At 38.4% G+C, this 13,381-nt stretch overlaps 1 protein-coding gene across 2 annotated transcripts in view; it reads left to right on the forward strand.

The window, feature by feature from the left end:
• The window catches only part of pcp4b (Purkinje cell protein 4b), a 42,242-nt gene extending 29,115 nt beyond the window's left edge, over positions 1-13,127 (forward strand). Inside the window, exons 2-3 of one of the 2 annotated variants that reach the window (XR_003593216.1) lie at positions 4,028-4,079; positions 12,491-12,595. Coding sequence is in view for 1 of the 2 variants with exons in the window: in XM_027999646.1 (XP_027855447.1) it covers positions 4,019-4,079; positions 12,491-12,621 (192 nt within the window). In the remaining variant the exon portion in view is untranslated. Of the gene's footprint in view, positions 1-4,018; positions 4,080-12,490 lie in introns of those variants that run through there. The other variant, XM_027999646.1, reaches the window with a different exon arrangement.
• Positions 13,128-13,381: the final 254 nt, after the last annotated feature.

Below are 13,381 nucleotides of genomic sequence, written 5' to 3' on the forward strand. Positions count from 1 at the left end.
ATCAACAATGGATTTTACTGGGATTTTATGGCTCAAACTTTTTTGATACTGTGCCATACCTGTCCAGTCTCCCATTTTCTCCCATTTTGGCCAGGAAACTACCATTCTTTACCCCCATTCCCGCGGTGCTTCTCCAGCCCCCTGCCCATGCTCTTACCTTATTTTTCCCGCCCCCGGACGGCGACATTTCCTGTACTCTCAAATCCAAAACTTGACAGGTGTGCTGTAATGCCTGTGCCATGTGTTCTGTCTCAGTAATTTTTAAGAACACACAGTCACAATCAACACAGAAAAACACAGGGCAGGAAGCAAACCATCATTAGTCCAGCAAACTCTCCCTCCATCCTTAATTTTATTTTTTATTTCTTTCACCAGAGCAGAGAATGTAGTCAAAGAAATAATTCTGGCCATTCATCTTCCCACCGGAGCTCTTCATTATTCTACATCTTAGCTGCAAAGGGTTGTAATAATCCTTCTCTGCTGTCTTCTCCCTCCTTCTCAATAGAAAGCTCTCATCCAGGCTGTGTACATAAACTGAAGCTAAAAATTATCTACCATCTGGTAATAAAACATGTTCACGATTAAGGGACTCAGATAATTCTGACTTAATTTTTAAAGCACACACAATTTTTCCAGCACAACTGCATCCAAACTGAAATCTCGTTACAATGGTTGCACAAAGAGTCTGCCACATTAGACAACAGCTTTCATCATTCTGATGTAAATTAGTCTGAAAAATGTCATTTTAAATCTAATTTTTAAAACGCATCACCGAGAAGAACATATAATAAAATAGAATACAATAGAATAGAATAGAATAGAAGTACTTTATTCATCCTAGCAGGGAAATTACTTCGCAGTTGCAGCATAAAGACAAGACAAGACAAGAGACAAGACACAATAACAACGTCTGGGTGTTGAGTCTGGAGTTTGGCTGTGGCAAAGCTGATGACGTCACAGGCCACCGCTGCATCAGCTGATGGGGGGGAATGTAAACAGCGATCAAAATGGCGGACGTAAACTCCCTCGGTAAATAATACGGCCGCATTCCCACAGCCAGAAGTTCAATGTCCGGGCTACAAATCTGTTCCTTCCCGTTAACATGACCGGGATTACACCACCTCTCACTCACATAAAGTGCAATCCCGCCGCCCCTCTTCTTCCGACTCTTGGAATAGTCCCTGTTCCCCGCACCAAGGAAAATCCAGGGACCTCCATGTTGTAGTCTGGAATAAGCGAGTGCAGCCAGGTTTCCTTGAAGCAGAGATACTGCACTCCCAGTACTCCTTCTGGGTCCTAACCAGCGCCGTGAGTTCGTCTGTCCTATTTCCCAAAGACCTCACGTTCCCCACAATAATCGGCGGTATCGCTGGCCTGCACCGTCTCCTCTTCTACCTCCATTTAGCTCCAGACCCGCAGCCCCGTCGTCTCCTCCGTAACTCCTCCGGGACCACAGGCCCGTCTCCGGGCAGCAGCAGAGGCCCACACAGCGCAATCAGCCATTCACGCGAGCAAACAATGCCGCTACTCCGCTCGGCGAGGTTCTCCGCAACCAAGAGTATAAAAAGTAGCAGAAGAACGCGGAGAACATCGACAGAACCACATCCAGCCATTGTGGAAAGCCCAACTGATGATCCATGGGTTCTTCAAGCACGGATCCTTAATCGGTTACAGCAAATATACACAAACACACACGACGGGAGCTGCGTCTGCAGGTAGCCAGCTGCGCCGGCGCCATCTTGATGATAAACCTTTAAATTTTAAAGACATTACTTATGCTGAAAATTAGTTAGCTTTAAGTCTTCTTTATTCAGCACAACAGTCCACACCCAAAAGAGTTGTTACCAATCCTTGCCAGAGCCGGTGTGTGGTGAGTTTATGGTTTTAAAAAAGGGATTTCGAACCTTCCAGCTGCTAAATTCTGTCTAATTCCATTCAACACACACTTTTGATATTTGGTTAAATTACCGTATGTTGTACAACTACAGTAACTGTCCTCTGTGAAACACATGACCGTGTGAAGAGAGCAAAGAAGAGAATAAATTAGTTGAACAGAATAAAGTTGAAATGAAATAAAGAAATGAGACAAAGCAATTTTGCCTGGAGGATTTTTTTAAATAGAATTATTTTAGTGATTTGAGAAATCATTGCATCTCTGGATTTCCTTTTTTTCATATGACTTGAAGACTTTCCTTTTCTACACTTGCAGTCCTTGCAGTGCTGATCAAGACTTATTGTGTTCACTAGAAAAACAGCTAAATGTTGAACTGTAAACTTGTGTAAGCCAGTCTTTTTGTACTGTAGCATATAGCTTCTCATGCATACTAATGTTTGCTCTGTGGTTTGAAAAAAATTACTTTTTTTCACTTTTTCCCAGCCTGTTCCTTTCATGCTTCAATGCTTTTATACTTTCATAATTAGATTCATGTCTTCTCTGTGCTTTATACTAAAAGCTGAATAATTAAATGTAGTTTTAAGCTGCTCACATTGTCTAGCACTCCTTTCTGTAATACATTTTGTTTTTATGACTATTGTGCTAATGTAATCTTTCAAAATCCAAAACATCTGAACAAATATATCAAATGCTTTACTATTATTTAAGTAGATGTGTAAATATTTACAAACAAGGGATATTCATCACCTAAGACAAAACTATTTATGATAGTAATATAGTATATTAATATTTTAGGTGTCAGAGTGTAGATATTTCACCTTTCCAGCCTTTTTGTGCTTACTGCTGTACTTTCGTTTTAAATGCGTACTGACTAAAATCACATTGCACACTTTCTAAAAAAAAAAAAAGTACTGGATAGATTTACACATCTGGTCTGTGTTATTTCTCTGGAGATCCGTTCCCATTTGCAGTTTATTAAACAAAATCCAGAGCAAGAAAGCTTGGAACGCAGGTAATGCGCTGGGGTAAATAAATGGCCATCGAACAATGGTAGTTGACATTTAGATAAATGCTGTGGCTTTAGAATATAAACATAATGATTATATCTGGTAACAGGGAATATGTACAATTATATCGCATCACAGCTGTATATTTATGGAGGAAATGAGTACACACCATAGCTGACTATGTCCTTCAGGCTGCACCACATTCTGTGGTTTTCCTGTTCATAACCAGCGGTCCATTTTACAGCCCATTATCTTATGATGTAGATGGAATTTTAATGAGTGTATTCAATATCTTGTGACCATGTAGTTACAGGCCTTTATAAGCTGCATAAATCCTCACACACACAAACTCATAACCACACAGATTACTGGGCTTTGACCTCCAGACAGCATTTTGCAACATCTTAACCTCTTCTTCAGCACTCAATACATTCATCTAACACCAGCTGTGTTGCATAAATGCACTCCAAAAATATCAACAATACAATGAAAGGTGGTCATAAAAGCATGAATGTTGCTTGTGATTCTGCTCTGTGGCAATTAAGAAGTAATAAAGTTATTTGTTTATGTCAGTGCTCTTATAAGTTTGGTAGTGTGACAGTGCCAGGTCAGCGCCAGGGACAAAATCTCTGGTCATTCCTGGTTACTGTGCTGTACTTTCTACTGTCAAATGACCCACAATTGCAGCTAATATATTCAACAATAACCCAATAATTTTATTTAATCCCACACATCACATGCTTTCGAAATGGTTTCCTCACTTCAGCATGCAGGATGCTTGAAACTGAAAATCAAACTTACTTGTACTACTTTCTTAAGAGGCCATTCTTCTTTCCTAGACTGTAACGTCCTGTAATGTACAGATGCAGCAAAACATGATCCCAGTACACATACACAGCTCAGTAGAGAAGCACATAAAAAGCATCAAACATATTGCAAATACAACAGGACTTTATTTTGCAAATTTGCCTTTAATTAACCCTCGTGGCATGTTTTCTAATTCACTAACACTCAAGGCGAGACAGGAAGCAGAGTGACAGCAGCTTAAGGAATACATTTTGATGTGTTTTAAAGTATAATGGATAGGAATGTTCTGTTGTAACCCATCTCTTGTTTTATGTTGCAGCGACAAGGATCCGGGCCTGCTGCTGGCAACAACAAGACCTCTGGGGGAAAAGGTAAAAAGAAAGACACATACTGAAACTTTTTAGATTCTTTTTTTCTTTAAAAACAAAAAAATGAACAATGGTATGCCTTAAAACAGTGGAAACAAAACAAAGAGAAGAACCAAAGTAGCACTAAGTAGACTATAGGTCACAGCTCATATGCCTCTGGTCCAGGCTTCAATAGACTCATAACAAATGACGGTACCTGGGGCTGAAATGCACACAAACACAACCATACCTCAGGACTTCCTGTCAGATCCACTCACTGTGTTATGAGACTTTGAGATGTCATGTGATTTTTAGGTAGAATTGAGGACATGCATGTGTGATCAAATTCACAGATGAAATGGTCACTGAGAGCTGATGAATACTTAAGCTTATCGTAACACCTCTGGACATAAAAGTGTTTAGTAAATATGCAGCATTAATGAGGAATTTCCCATCCAGAAGCTTTGACTCCCATAGTATTTGAGGAAATGCTCTTACTGTCACTGTAGCTCTGAGTTCTGCTGTTGTTTTTCTTGAGCCAAATGCTTCGGTGATCACCAATTACCAATCTTTCTTGAATAATTTTTATGTACACTTAATGAAACCTGTTAGGAAAATTATTATTAAAGAAGCCTTCAAGGCAGAATCCAGTCAGAGGCAAACTCACGAATGTTCGTTTCAAAGCTTTGCTTGATCAAGAAGAACACAATGAGGTACAGTACGTAAGTCATCAAACTTCTAACTAACACAGAGATGCTCTCCCTAGTCATCCTTCTTCCCTTGTTTATACATATGTTTTGATGGTGGTCTCTTCAGTTCTGGAAAAAACACAGAACAATGCATTATCTTCTGCATCCAGTTCTCCTCTCATGATGGGAAACAATCCATAAACTTTAACCTTTTCACATGCCATGAAGTCTCATGTGTCAGCTTCCACTTCCACCATCTATATGTCCATTTTTCTAAACCATTCTATGTCCGAAAATATAGATCAACAACAACACATAAGTAAATGTTAATTCATATCCATGTAATCAATTATTTCAAAAATAATCCCTAGCAAAACAAACCAAATGAGTAAATTAATATATAGTAAAGAAGTATCCCTAAACACCTGATAAGTAAAATAAAGAGATTGCTTTGAGAATGAGTAACTATATAATATAATAATAACAACAAAAACACTGACATTTACTGTGCATTTTCTATGTACTGCTCAGGTTTCCAAAGCTGAAATCTCCTTTAAAGTTGATCACATTGCTAAACATCATCTGGCATGTTTAATCCCAATAAATTATTGGCCATTGCAACAGTGCAATGGCCAAACCTCTGTTGAATATTCATAGAAATCTGTAAAAATCCACATAAACACCCATTCTAGTCTCTGCACAATACAGCGGCTGAATTTACATTTTCATTCTGAGAATCCAGGCACCAGGAGACAAAGTTCTAATGGCCATCAACTTCTCTGATCACATCTCTGTGGTGATTGCCTTACCTCCCTCCACACTGATAGACAGCCGGTGTCAGTTTGGTCCTGGGGGAAATAAAGATCTGCTTCATGTGCCAAGTGCATTGCAAATCATGTTTATTCTTGAGCCACTGTCATTAAACTTATCACAGCAAAGCAAATAAAGTCTTCAACGACAAAAGTGATATCCTCTCTGCTTTCACCTCCCTTAAATCATGACTGTAATTTGATGTGCCACCCTGACTCAGCAATACTTCACCATTCTGTAGGGACGTAAGCAGAACAGAAGCAGAACCAGTGTTTCCAATAGTCAGGACCTTCTAAGGATAACAATAGGGCAGGAAAGTGGACAAGGTATAACAACTTACTATAATAATTGAATAGGACAATTTTGAGTTCCCAGCTACAAGAGTTTTAGTTCGTTTGCAGTTTTTCCTCAGTGACTTTGGTGCATTTCTTGATAATTTTTGGCAATTGCAAAACAGTAAATGCATTTCTCAAAACAATTCGTACAAACAGCAAAACACCATGGATTATCTGCAAAAGTCTCTTTTTCAAAATCCTCAGTCCCTCTCTCAAAAGTAAATGTATGTATCCATGAACATGTCAGTATCAACAGTATGACAACTACTTGTGCACAGGTAAGACAGTCAGATTGCTTAATCATGTCAATATAATGGCGTACTCTGCAGGGGTGTTCTGTTATAACCTGTTAAAGTTTTGATGTATTGTAAACTGTAATTGTGGGAGATCAATGCAAAATATTGGACATGATTCATATTTACACTTTTACTGTAATTTATTGACAGACCCTGTCATTGTGACGCAGAAGAGAAAGACAGCACTACAGAGCACAAAGAATAAAATAAAACAAAAGTAGAAATGGGAACATAAGATCTCCTCAAAAGGAAAACTGTACATGTAGTGTTGCCTTCTTATGTTTTCCATCTCCATGCTGAGGGAAAAAAATTCTCAATCGGGTAAAAGAATGAAGAGTAGGATGAGAGGAACTCCATCAGCGTACCACAACAAGACACAAACTCTAATGATGTTGGAATGATCATTCATTCCAACATATATTATATAATATTTTATATTTAGATTTATATTCATATTTTATACTGTATTTTATTTTATTCTGGAGTAACCTCACTACATTGGAAGCTCAAAACACTGTCCTGAGCCGTATGCAACGAAATTTCGTTGCACCCTGTGCATGCAAAATGACAATAAAGTCAGTCTAAGTCTAAGTCAAATCATGTTTATTGTTGAGCCATACATCCTCCACCTCTTCTGCCTCTTCCTATGTTTTGGAAAGTGTTTCTTTTTTTTTAATTGAACCTAAATATTACAGTAAAATTCAGCAAAACTCTTGAAATTGTAATGTGGACAATGCCGAATGAAAAGACGGCAAGTGTGCGTGAACTTATTCTGCAACTAACCATGTTGGAATCCTATTAAAGAGTCACCAACTTGCTACAGCAATTAATTGGATCCACATTATCAGAAGATGTTCAGACACTGGGATGCAGGAGACCAATTTTTCCCTGACTTCAAAATGCAGGTCTCTTTTTCTGATCACTTAATACGGAAAAATAATAGGGAGATGTGTACCTTGCAGTTCGCTCACATAAACACAAATTATTTCTCTGTGGTGTGACCTTGAAAATTAATTTGTAGCCTGCAAAAAGTGCTTTCCCAGAGATACACAAAGCGCACACTCTGAAAGTGAGGGAGGTGGGAAAAACTCAGCTATTGACGTTCGCCCACTCTGCATTTCTGAGCACTGAGCACAACACAGTCTTCAGAGAAAAGCTCTCTCTTGCTCAAGGACGGTTTCAAACAAATGTGTCCATATTCATAGGAACTCATTTTAAACTGGGTAAATACAAGTGCATACAACAGTGCTTCTCAGTGATGCAGCAAAGGTTTTTACCTGATATCAGCAGTAATAGGAAGATTGGTTAACGCAGGGAGGAGAACTGCTTGTTGTAAAAAATAATTGAACAAGTACAAATGTGTAGCAAGTTGATGGAATTTGATAAAAGTTTTTATTCACTTTGGTGCTTTTCTTTACCTGAACACAAAATGCAAAATTTACAAAACAGTCTGAGACAAAACCAGAGAGCTGCTGTTTGTATGCCACGTTATTAAAAAACTATAAATTGTCTGATTGCAGGATAATTTTTAACAGTATGAGGAGGTCATACATTTATTTAGCATAGTTTTGGGTGATAAGATCATCTCTCCACAATACTTTGCAGATGTTCCACTTACCTCCACATGCAGGATGCTTGAAGCTGAAAATGAAACTGATGGTGTTCACTTTTTCCCCCTGATGATTAATGTACTTGTAGCTCATTTTCTAGGTATGATGTGTTCCATTCTCTCACCGAAAACCATTACAAATTCTGCACCACAGATCCTGAAAGACATGTAGTTTCTAGAATGAGGTTACACGCGTACTTTACAGACGTAACAGGACTTCCCTTTCATTCCCACGTGTTTTTTTTAATATGTTGGCACTCATGGCAGGAAATGGCATGAGAGTAGTTTTAAATTAAATTCAGTCTCAGACATAGACACAGTGTCAAGCTAAAATAATTCTCTTTCATATCCGGTCTCTTACTGATAACTTTTTTAATGCACCAGACAAGGACACTTCCTGACAGCACCCACATTAACAATGTTGAATGACACAACTGAATTCTGAGCTTTTTCTTAAAAATCAACATCTACATGTGAGAAGTATATGGTTCTGTTCTATATAAACAGAACTATGTAGAAAGTGCTACATCAACACCACCTCCCACATCATTTCAAAAAGGCAAAGGCGTAATTTCAAATAGGCTCACCTCAGAGATCAAAGTCATCTTTTTTCATTAGCATTGGACATGCTCCCAAAGTGATGATGACCTATTTTCTTTACAGTTTTTAATTAGTCTTGCCGTTCCAAATTATTGCTGGAGTGAATTATTCTTATTTTGTCATAAGTTGTGAGTAAATTACTTCTGTGTTAAGCTTTTGAATGTTGTAGAAAGCTAAAAGCACATATTCCCTCTCCAGGTCGTTAAACCTCCCACGCTTCCTTGTTTCTTTTTTATAGTTTTACTATTCCATCCTCAAGGAGGTTACACATATACGTTCTTGCCAAAAGTCAATGAAAGTTGACCTAAAAACAAAACTCACCGTGCCAATCAATGCACAACTATCCCCTCATGTGTGTATGTGTATTGATCACTGTGGTTTCCCTTGTGCTTGGACTCCCCTCTGGTGTTTCAAGGCCTTGGGGCAGATGAAATTCACTTTCACACACACACTGGCATTCAACTAGAGACAAAAATACACCAACAGGCGCACTGCAGGAAAGCAGACAAACATAACCCTTTGTAAATATACTATGTCAATAGACATAAGTTAACATCTACAGCATTTAATTTACAGTTACACCCAATTTATACTGTTTGCATCTCCATGCCATGGAATGGAATCCATTCAGTACATGGGTACCTAATAGACGTAAACTGCGAGAAAATGGGAATATTTGTGTTTATATTTGTTCACTATATGATAAATTAGCTCAGAGACAGAAATAATTTCCAAGTTCCTAGTCAAAAGTACTATAGGAATCCTCCTGAAGTCGTAATTGTTACAGGGAAAGATTTGACTGATAAGTAGCTAGCTCATACATTGTTAGCTTCTCCTGTGCTGTAGATGTCTTTAAATTAGTGAGACACAGTTTGTGTAATATATTAACTTGTGAACATGTTCTTTATGTGCTCTAACTGACAAAATTAAGGAAATTATAAGAGAAATTATCAACTGGAATCCTTCCAACTCACCTGTGACATCATTTCCTGTTCTACGCTCAGACTTCCATCACAAGTCGAATGCAGCTTGATCATATTTTGGTTTGTGTTATTCTCCTTTCTGCCACAAGTGGCGCTGGAGTGAACCACTGCTCTAGCTTTGAGTCTGGTTTCAGTCTTGGCCAACGATCAGGACCTCCGGGAGGCAATGCTCGTGTTCAAAATACAAAATAGAAGTTAATGTTTAAATTTCTCGACCCTCAAATTTTATCCGTTGGTTGTTCAATATTAGAATTATATCATGAATATGTTAAAAGCCCCTCCCCTGCTGTTGCCATTACGTGTCAAAGCAAAAGTAACAGATGTCACATTACATGACTTGTGAACACATAGTTTAGCAGTGAGCCATCAAATCGTTTTTTAAAAGAAGTCAATCTCCTTAAGCTTTTAATTCTAAAAGGCACAACACACAATAAATTATTTTGGTCCTCCGCTGAAAGCGCAGACGCGATGATCTGCTCTGACACCTCTGCAGCAGCTATTGCACACTCATTTGTTTAAGACAGTCACACTCAAAGTGCTGCCAGAGGTAATAGGCCTGATAATTCATTGTGTTTGTGCATGATGAGGAGGCAAATCCTCAAACTGAGAATCATATATCATTGACACATTCAGTTTCTGCCCTCAGTCTTAAAGAGGGATGGAAATCTTACCCCAGGTCTGAAAGATTTTAATCAAGATAATGGTCAGCAGACTCATGCCTGAATCCCAAAACAATGACCTCATTAGTTTTCAGTAACTAAACAAACACACACAGCACAAACATAAACGCTGGTAAAAAGCGTTCCCAGGTTCGGGATGATTTCCCGAACCTGTTCTTTCCATTGGCTGATTAGGCATCAAATGTTTAATTTGTAAAATTTCAGCTTGAAACCTTTCCATTTACAGAGTGAGTCATGCAATGCCTTGCAAAAGTATTCATATCGCTTTAACCTTTCTCAGCATTTTGCCACAATACTGCTATGAACACCAGTATAATTTATTGGGATTTTATTCAAAGACCAACACCAGATAGTGCATAATTGTGAAGTAAACAGAAAAAATGTTTTTAACAAATTTATGCTAGTAGAAATCTGTTTCATTTACTCTGCTTGACTTCTTAAGCAGATCTATGAAGACACTGTTGAAGTTATCCATTTATAACTGGAAATAAAAACATTAGTCCTTTTACCCAAGAAATGTTGTTCAGGTGATAGAAGGCCAACTTTGTAATTGTCTTTATGTGTGTCTGAATGTTCAGGTCTGAGTCCATCACTACACCAAGATTTCAGGCCTGGTCACTAGTTTCTAGCTGTAACCATTGTTTAACAGGAGGTAAAACAATTTACCCAGCAAAGACGCAGAAAACTGACTCTGAATATTACACTGAATCCCCATGGTGTCGGCATCATCATGCTGGCATATATAAATAAATAAAAAATATATATATACTGTATACACTATATATATATATATATATATATATATATATATATATATATATATAAAAATATTTAATTTTTTTAAGAAGGGATGGGGAAGCTACTGAGGGTTGATGTAAAGATGGATCAACCTGGAAGAAACTTTGAAAGAGACTAAAACAGACTTGACATTGGAGCAGAACTTCAGCTTCTCACAGCACAACAGCCAATTTGACCATTGTCTTTGCTCTCAACTATGACAAACTTTGAAGTTAAAAAAACAACAATTTATCAAATAAAGATTAACAGCATGACTGCATTTTACACTGGTGGCAGCAAAGGGCACAGCCCAACAGCTAAAACCGCAGGGATGAAAACAGCAGGCATCAGAGCATTGGAAAATTCAATATCAATTAATGCAGGATTCAAAGCTCGCCTTGACACAGCAGTTAGTGCTTCCTCCTTTAGCTGCAAGAGGGAGGTACTCAGACTCAGCCTCAAGAGAACCTGCAGATTAGCTGCACAGTCGATACATTAGTCTCCTCTCTGCTTTTGGTCTCGCCTGTCATGTGGTTGTCTACAGAAACGTCCACAGATCAGACTCCACCAGATCAATATTTTCTTCTAGGCATAGAGAGAAAAAAATAAAACAGACAAAAACCCACAATTCTGTGTTGAGAAATAATAAGTTAATCTGCAAAGACACAAAAATAGCATTGTTGTTTGATTCAACAGCAGCAATTGGCAAGTTAATTTTGCAACGCATCGGTCACTATTGACAGAGTCTCTGTCTGAAGTCAACATTACTTTGTCATGCTCTCGCAGAGTACTGATCTGCCCTGCTCCACTACTTTAAGAAATCTTCTTTTAAAATTATGTCTGTTCTGACATGTACACTACAGGTTTTATTTTCTACTCACCTGATCCAATAAAGTGAACCAAAGAGTGGGGGCACAAGTCATCATCCCATCACTGGGTGAAGACTAACATTAGTCTCACTAAGAGACTAATGAGACTAACATTAGTCTCACTACTTGCTCAGGTTCATGGACAAATATAACGTCATACACAAGAATTTGCTCTTACAATGTATCATCCATGCTAGCTGCCGAGCCTCATTTAGCTGCGGCTCAGACAAAATCAGCTAAGTGGCACCCAACCCCCTTTGGTCAGCATGAGCAAGTTATCGTCTTCTAAAGTCCTCGTGTCTAATGTCTGATACTTGAATCAGTTTCATCCTGCTCCTCCAGTGGTTCCCAAACCTTTTTTAAAGTTACTCTGGGTTTAATTTAGTGGTATCAGATCAAAAGGAGGGCAGCCAAATCCTTCATTTTAAAGATTTTTTTACTAGTAAAAAACACCATCAAAAGCCAAGTTTTATTTTCCTTCCACTTCACAATTATGCTCCACTCTTAGAGTAGATATGCCATTCTTACAAATTTAAATGTTTTTATAAAGCTCTGTACATTATATCTTTATGGCTGTAAATTGTTTATAAAAAACTGTTTCCAGTGGTCCCGCATAGTCGTCACAGCAGATAAACAACTTTCAGCTATTGTTAAGACGTTTGACCTCAAAAGATAAACATTTGACCATCTTTACGATCAGTAACTTGGGAATTGCTATTAGGAATTTCATAAACAAAAAATAACTAAATTCTTCACTCAACCATTTACTCTGTTTTCCCCTGTCCAGAAGAGTCCAAGGGAGAGATCCCAGAGGATTTTGACATTGATATGGAGGCCCCAGAGACCGAAAAGGCAGCGGTCACCATCCAGTCCCAGTTCAGGAAGTTCCAGAAGAAGAAGCGTGATGAGAAGTCCTAGTGAGCGTTACGTCGATCTGTCGCCATGTGGAAGCGATGTGGCACTTTGACGCTGGTGTGACATTTGCATGTAAACAAATTCATACCTGTTGAAACTGAAGGGGTTGTGAAAGGCTTGGGTGGGGAAGGGAACACTATAGCCTGTTAATCTTATGACTATGTCTGTGAATTCTCATTACCCTGTCATTATAATTGCTATAATTTATTATTTTGACTGCTGTATCAATAGATACGAGAAAAAAGTTAGACTTGGGTTTCTGTCCTGCCAATCATGTTCCATATATGATACGTTCTCTATGTTTTTGTACTTATCCTGGTAGTCTTACCTATGCTAGTCCTTCCTGTTCTGTACCCAGGACTGTTTCCTGAGCTGATGCTAAAGCTTGCTCTTAGGAAATCTGCCCAGGAGCTTTTTGTTTCACCCTGAAACATTTTTCTTATCCGCATGGTTCTGTCAAAGTTCTGTGTCAGTGTACATTGAATAAATAAAACCTGTGTGAAAAATGTGTCTGTGCATAAAATCACTACAATCTTTCACATCAAACTGCATGTGCTTTTTCAGAGTGCTTGCAAACACTGTACTCTCATGATCAAACTAAAAGTTGAAAGTTGTCTGAATGAGGCTGGTTGAGTTTATTTACTTCCCAGCTCGATGACCTTCTGCTTGTAAAGCCAACCAGCAGATTCCCACTGAGCTTCTCTCAGCTTTTAGCACCCAACAACTTAGACAGTCATTTTCTGTGGTTAAATAAACAAACTCT

This window comes from Xiphophorus couchianus, chromosome 18 (assembly GCF_001444195.1).
Source record: "Xiphophorus couchianus chromosome 18, X_couchianus-1.0, whole genome shotgun sequence".
Lineage (NCBI taxonomy): Eukaryota > Metazoa > Chordata > Actinopteri > Cyprinodontiformes > Poeciliidae > Xiphophorus > Xiphophorus couchianus.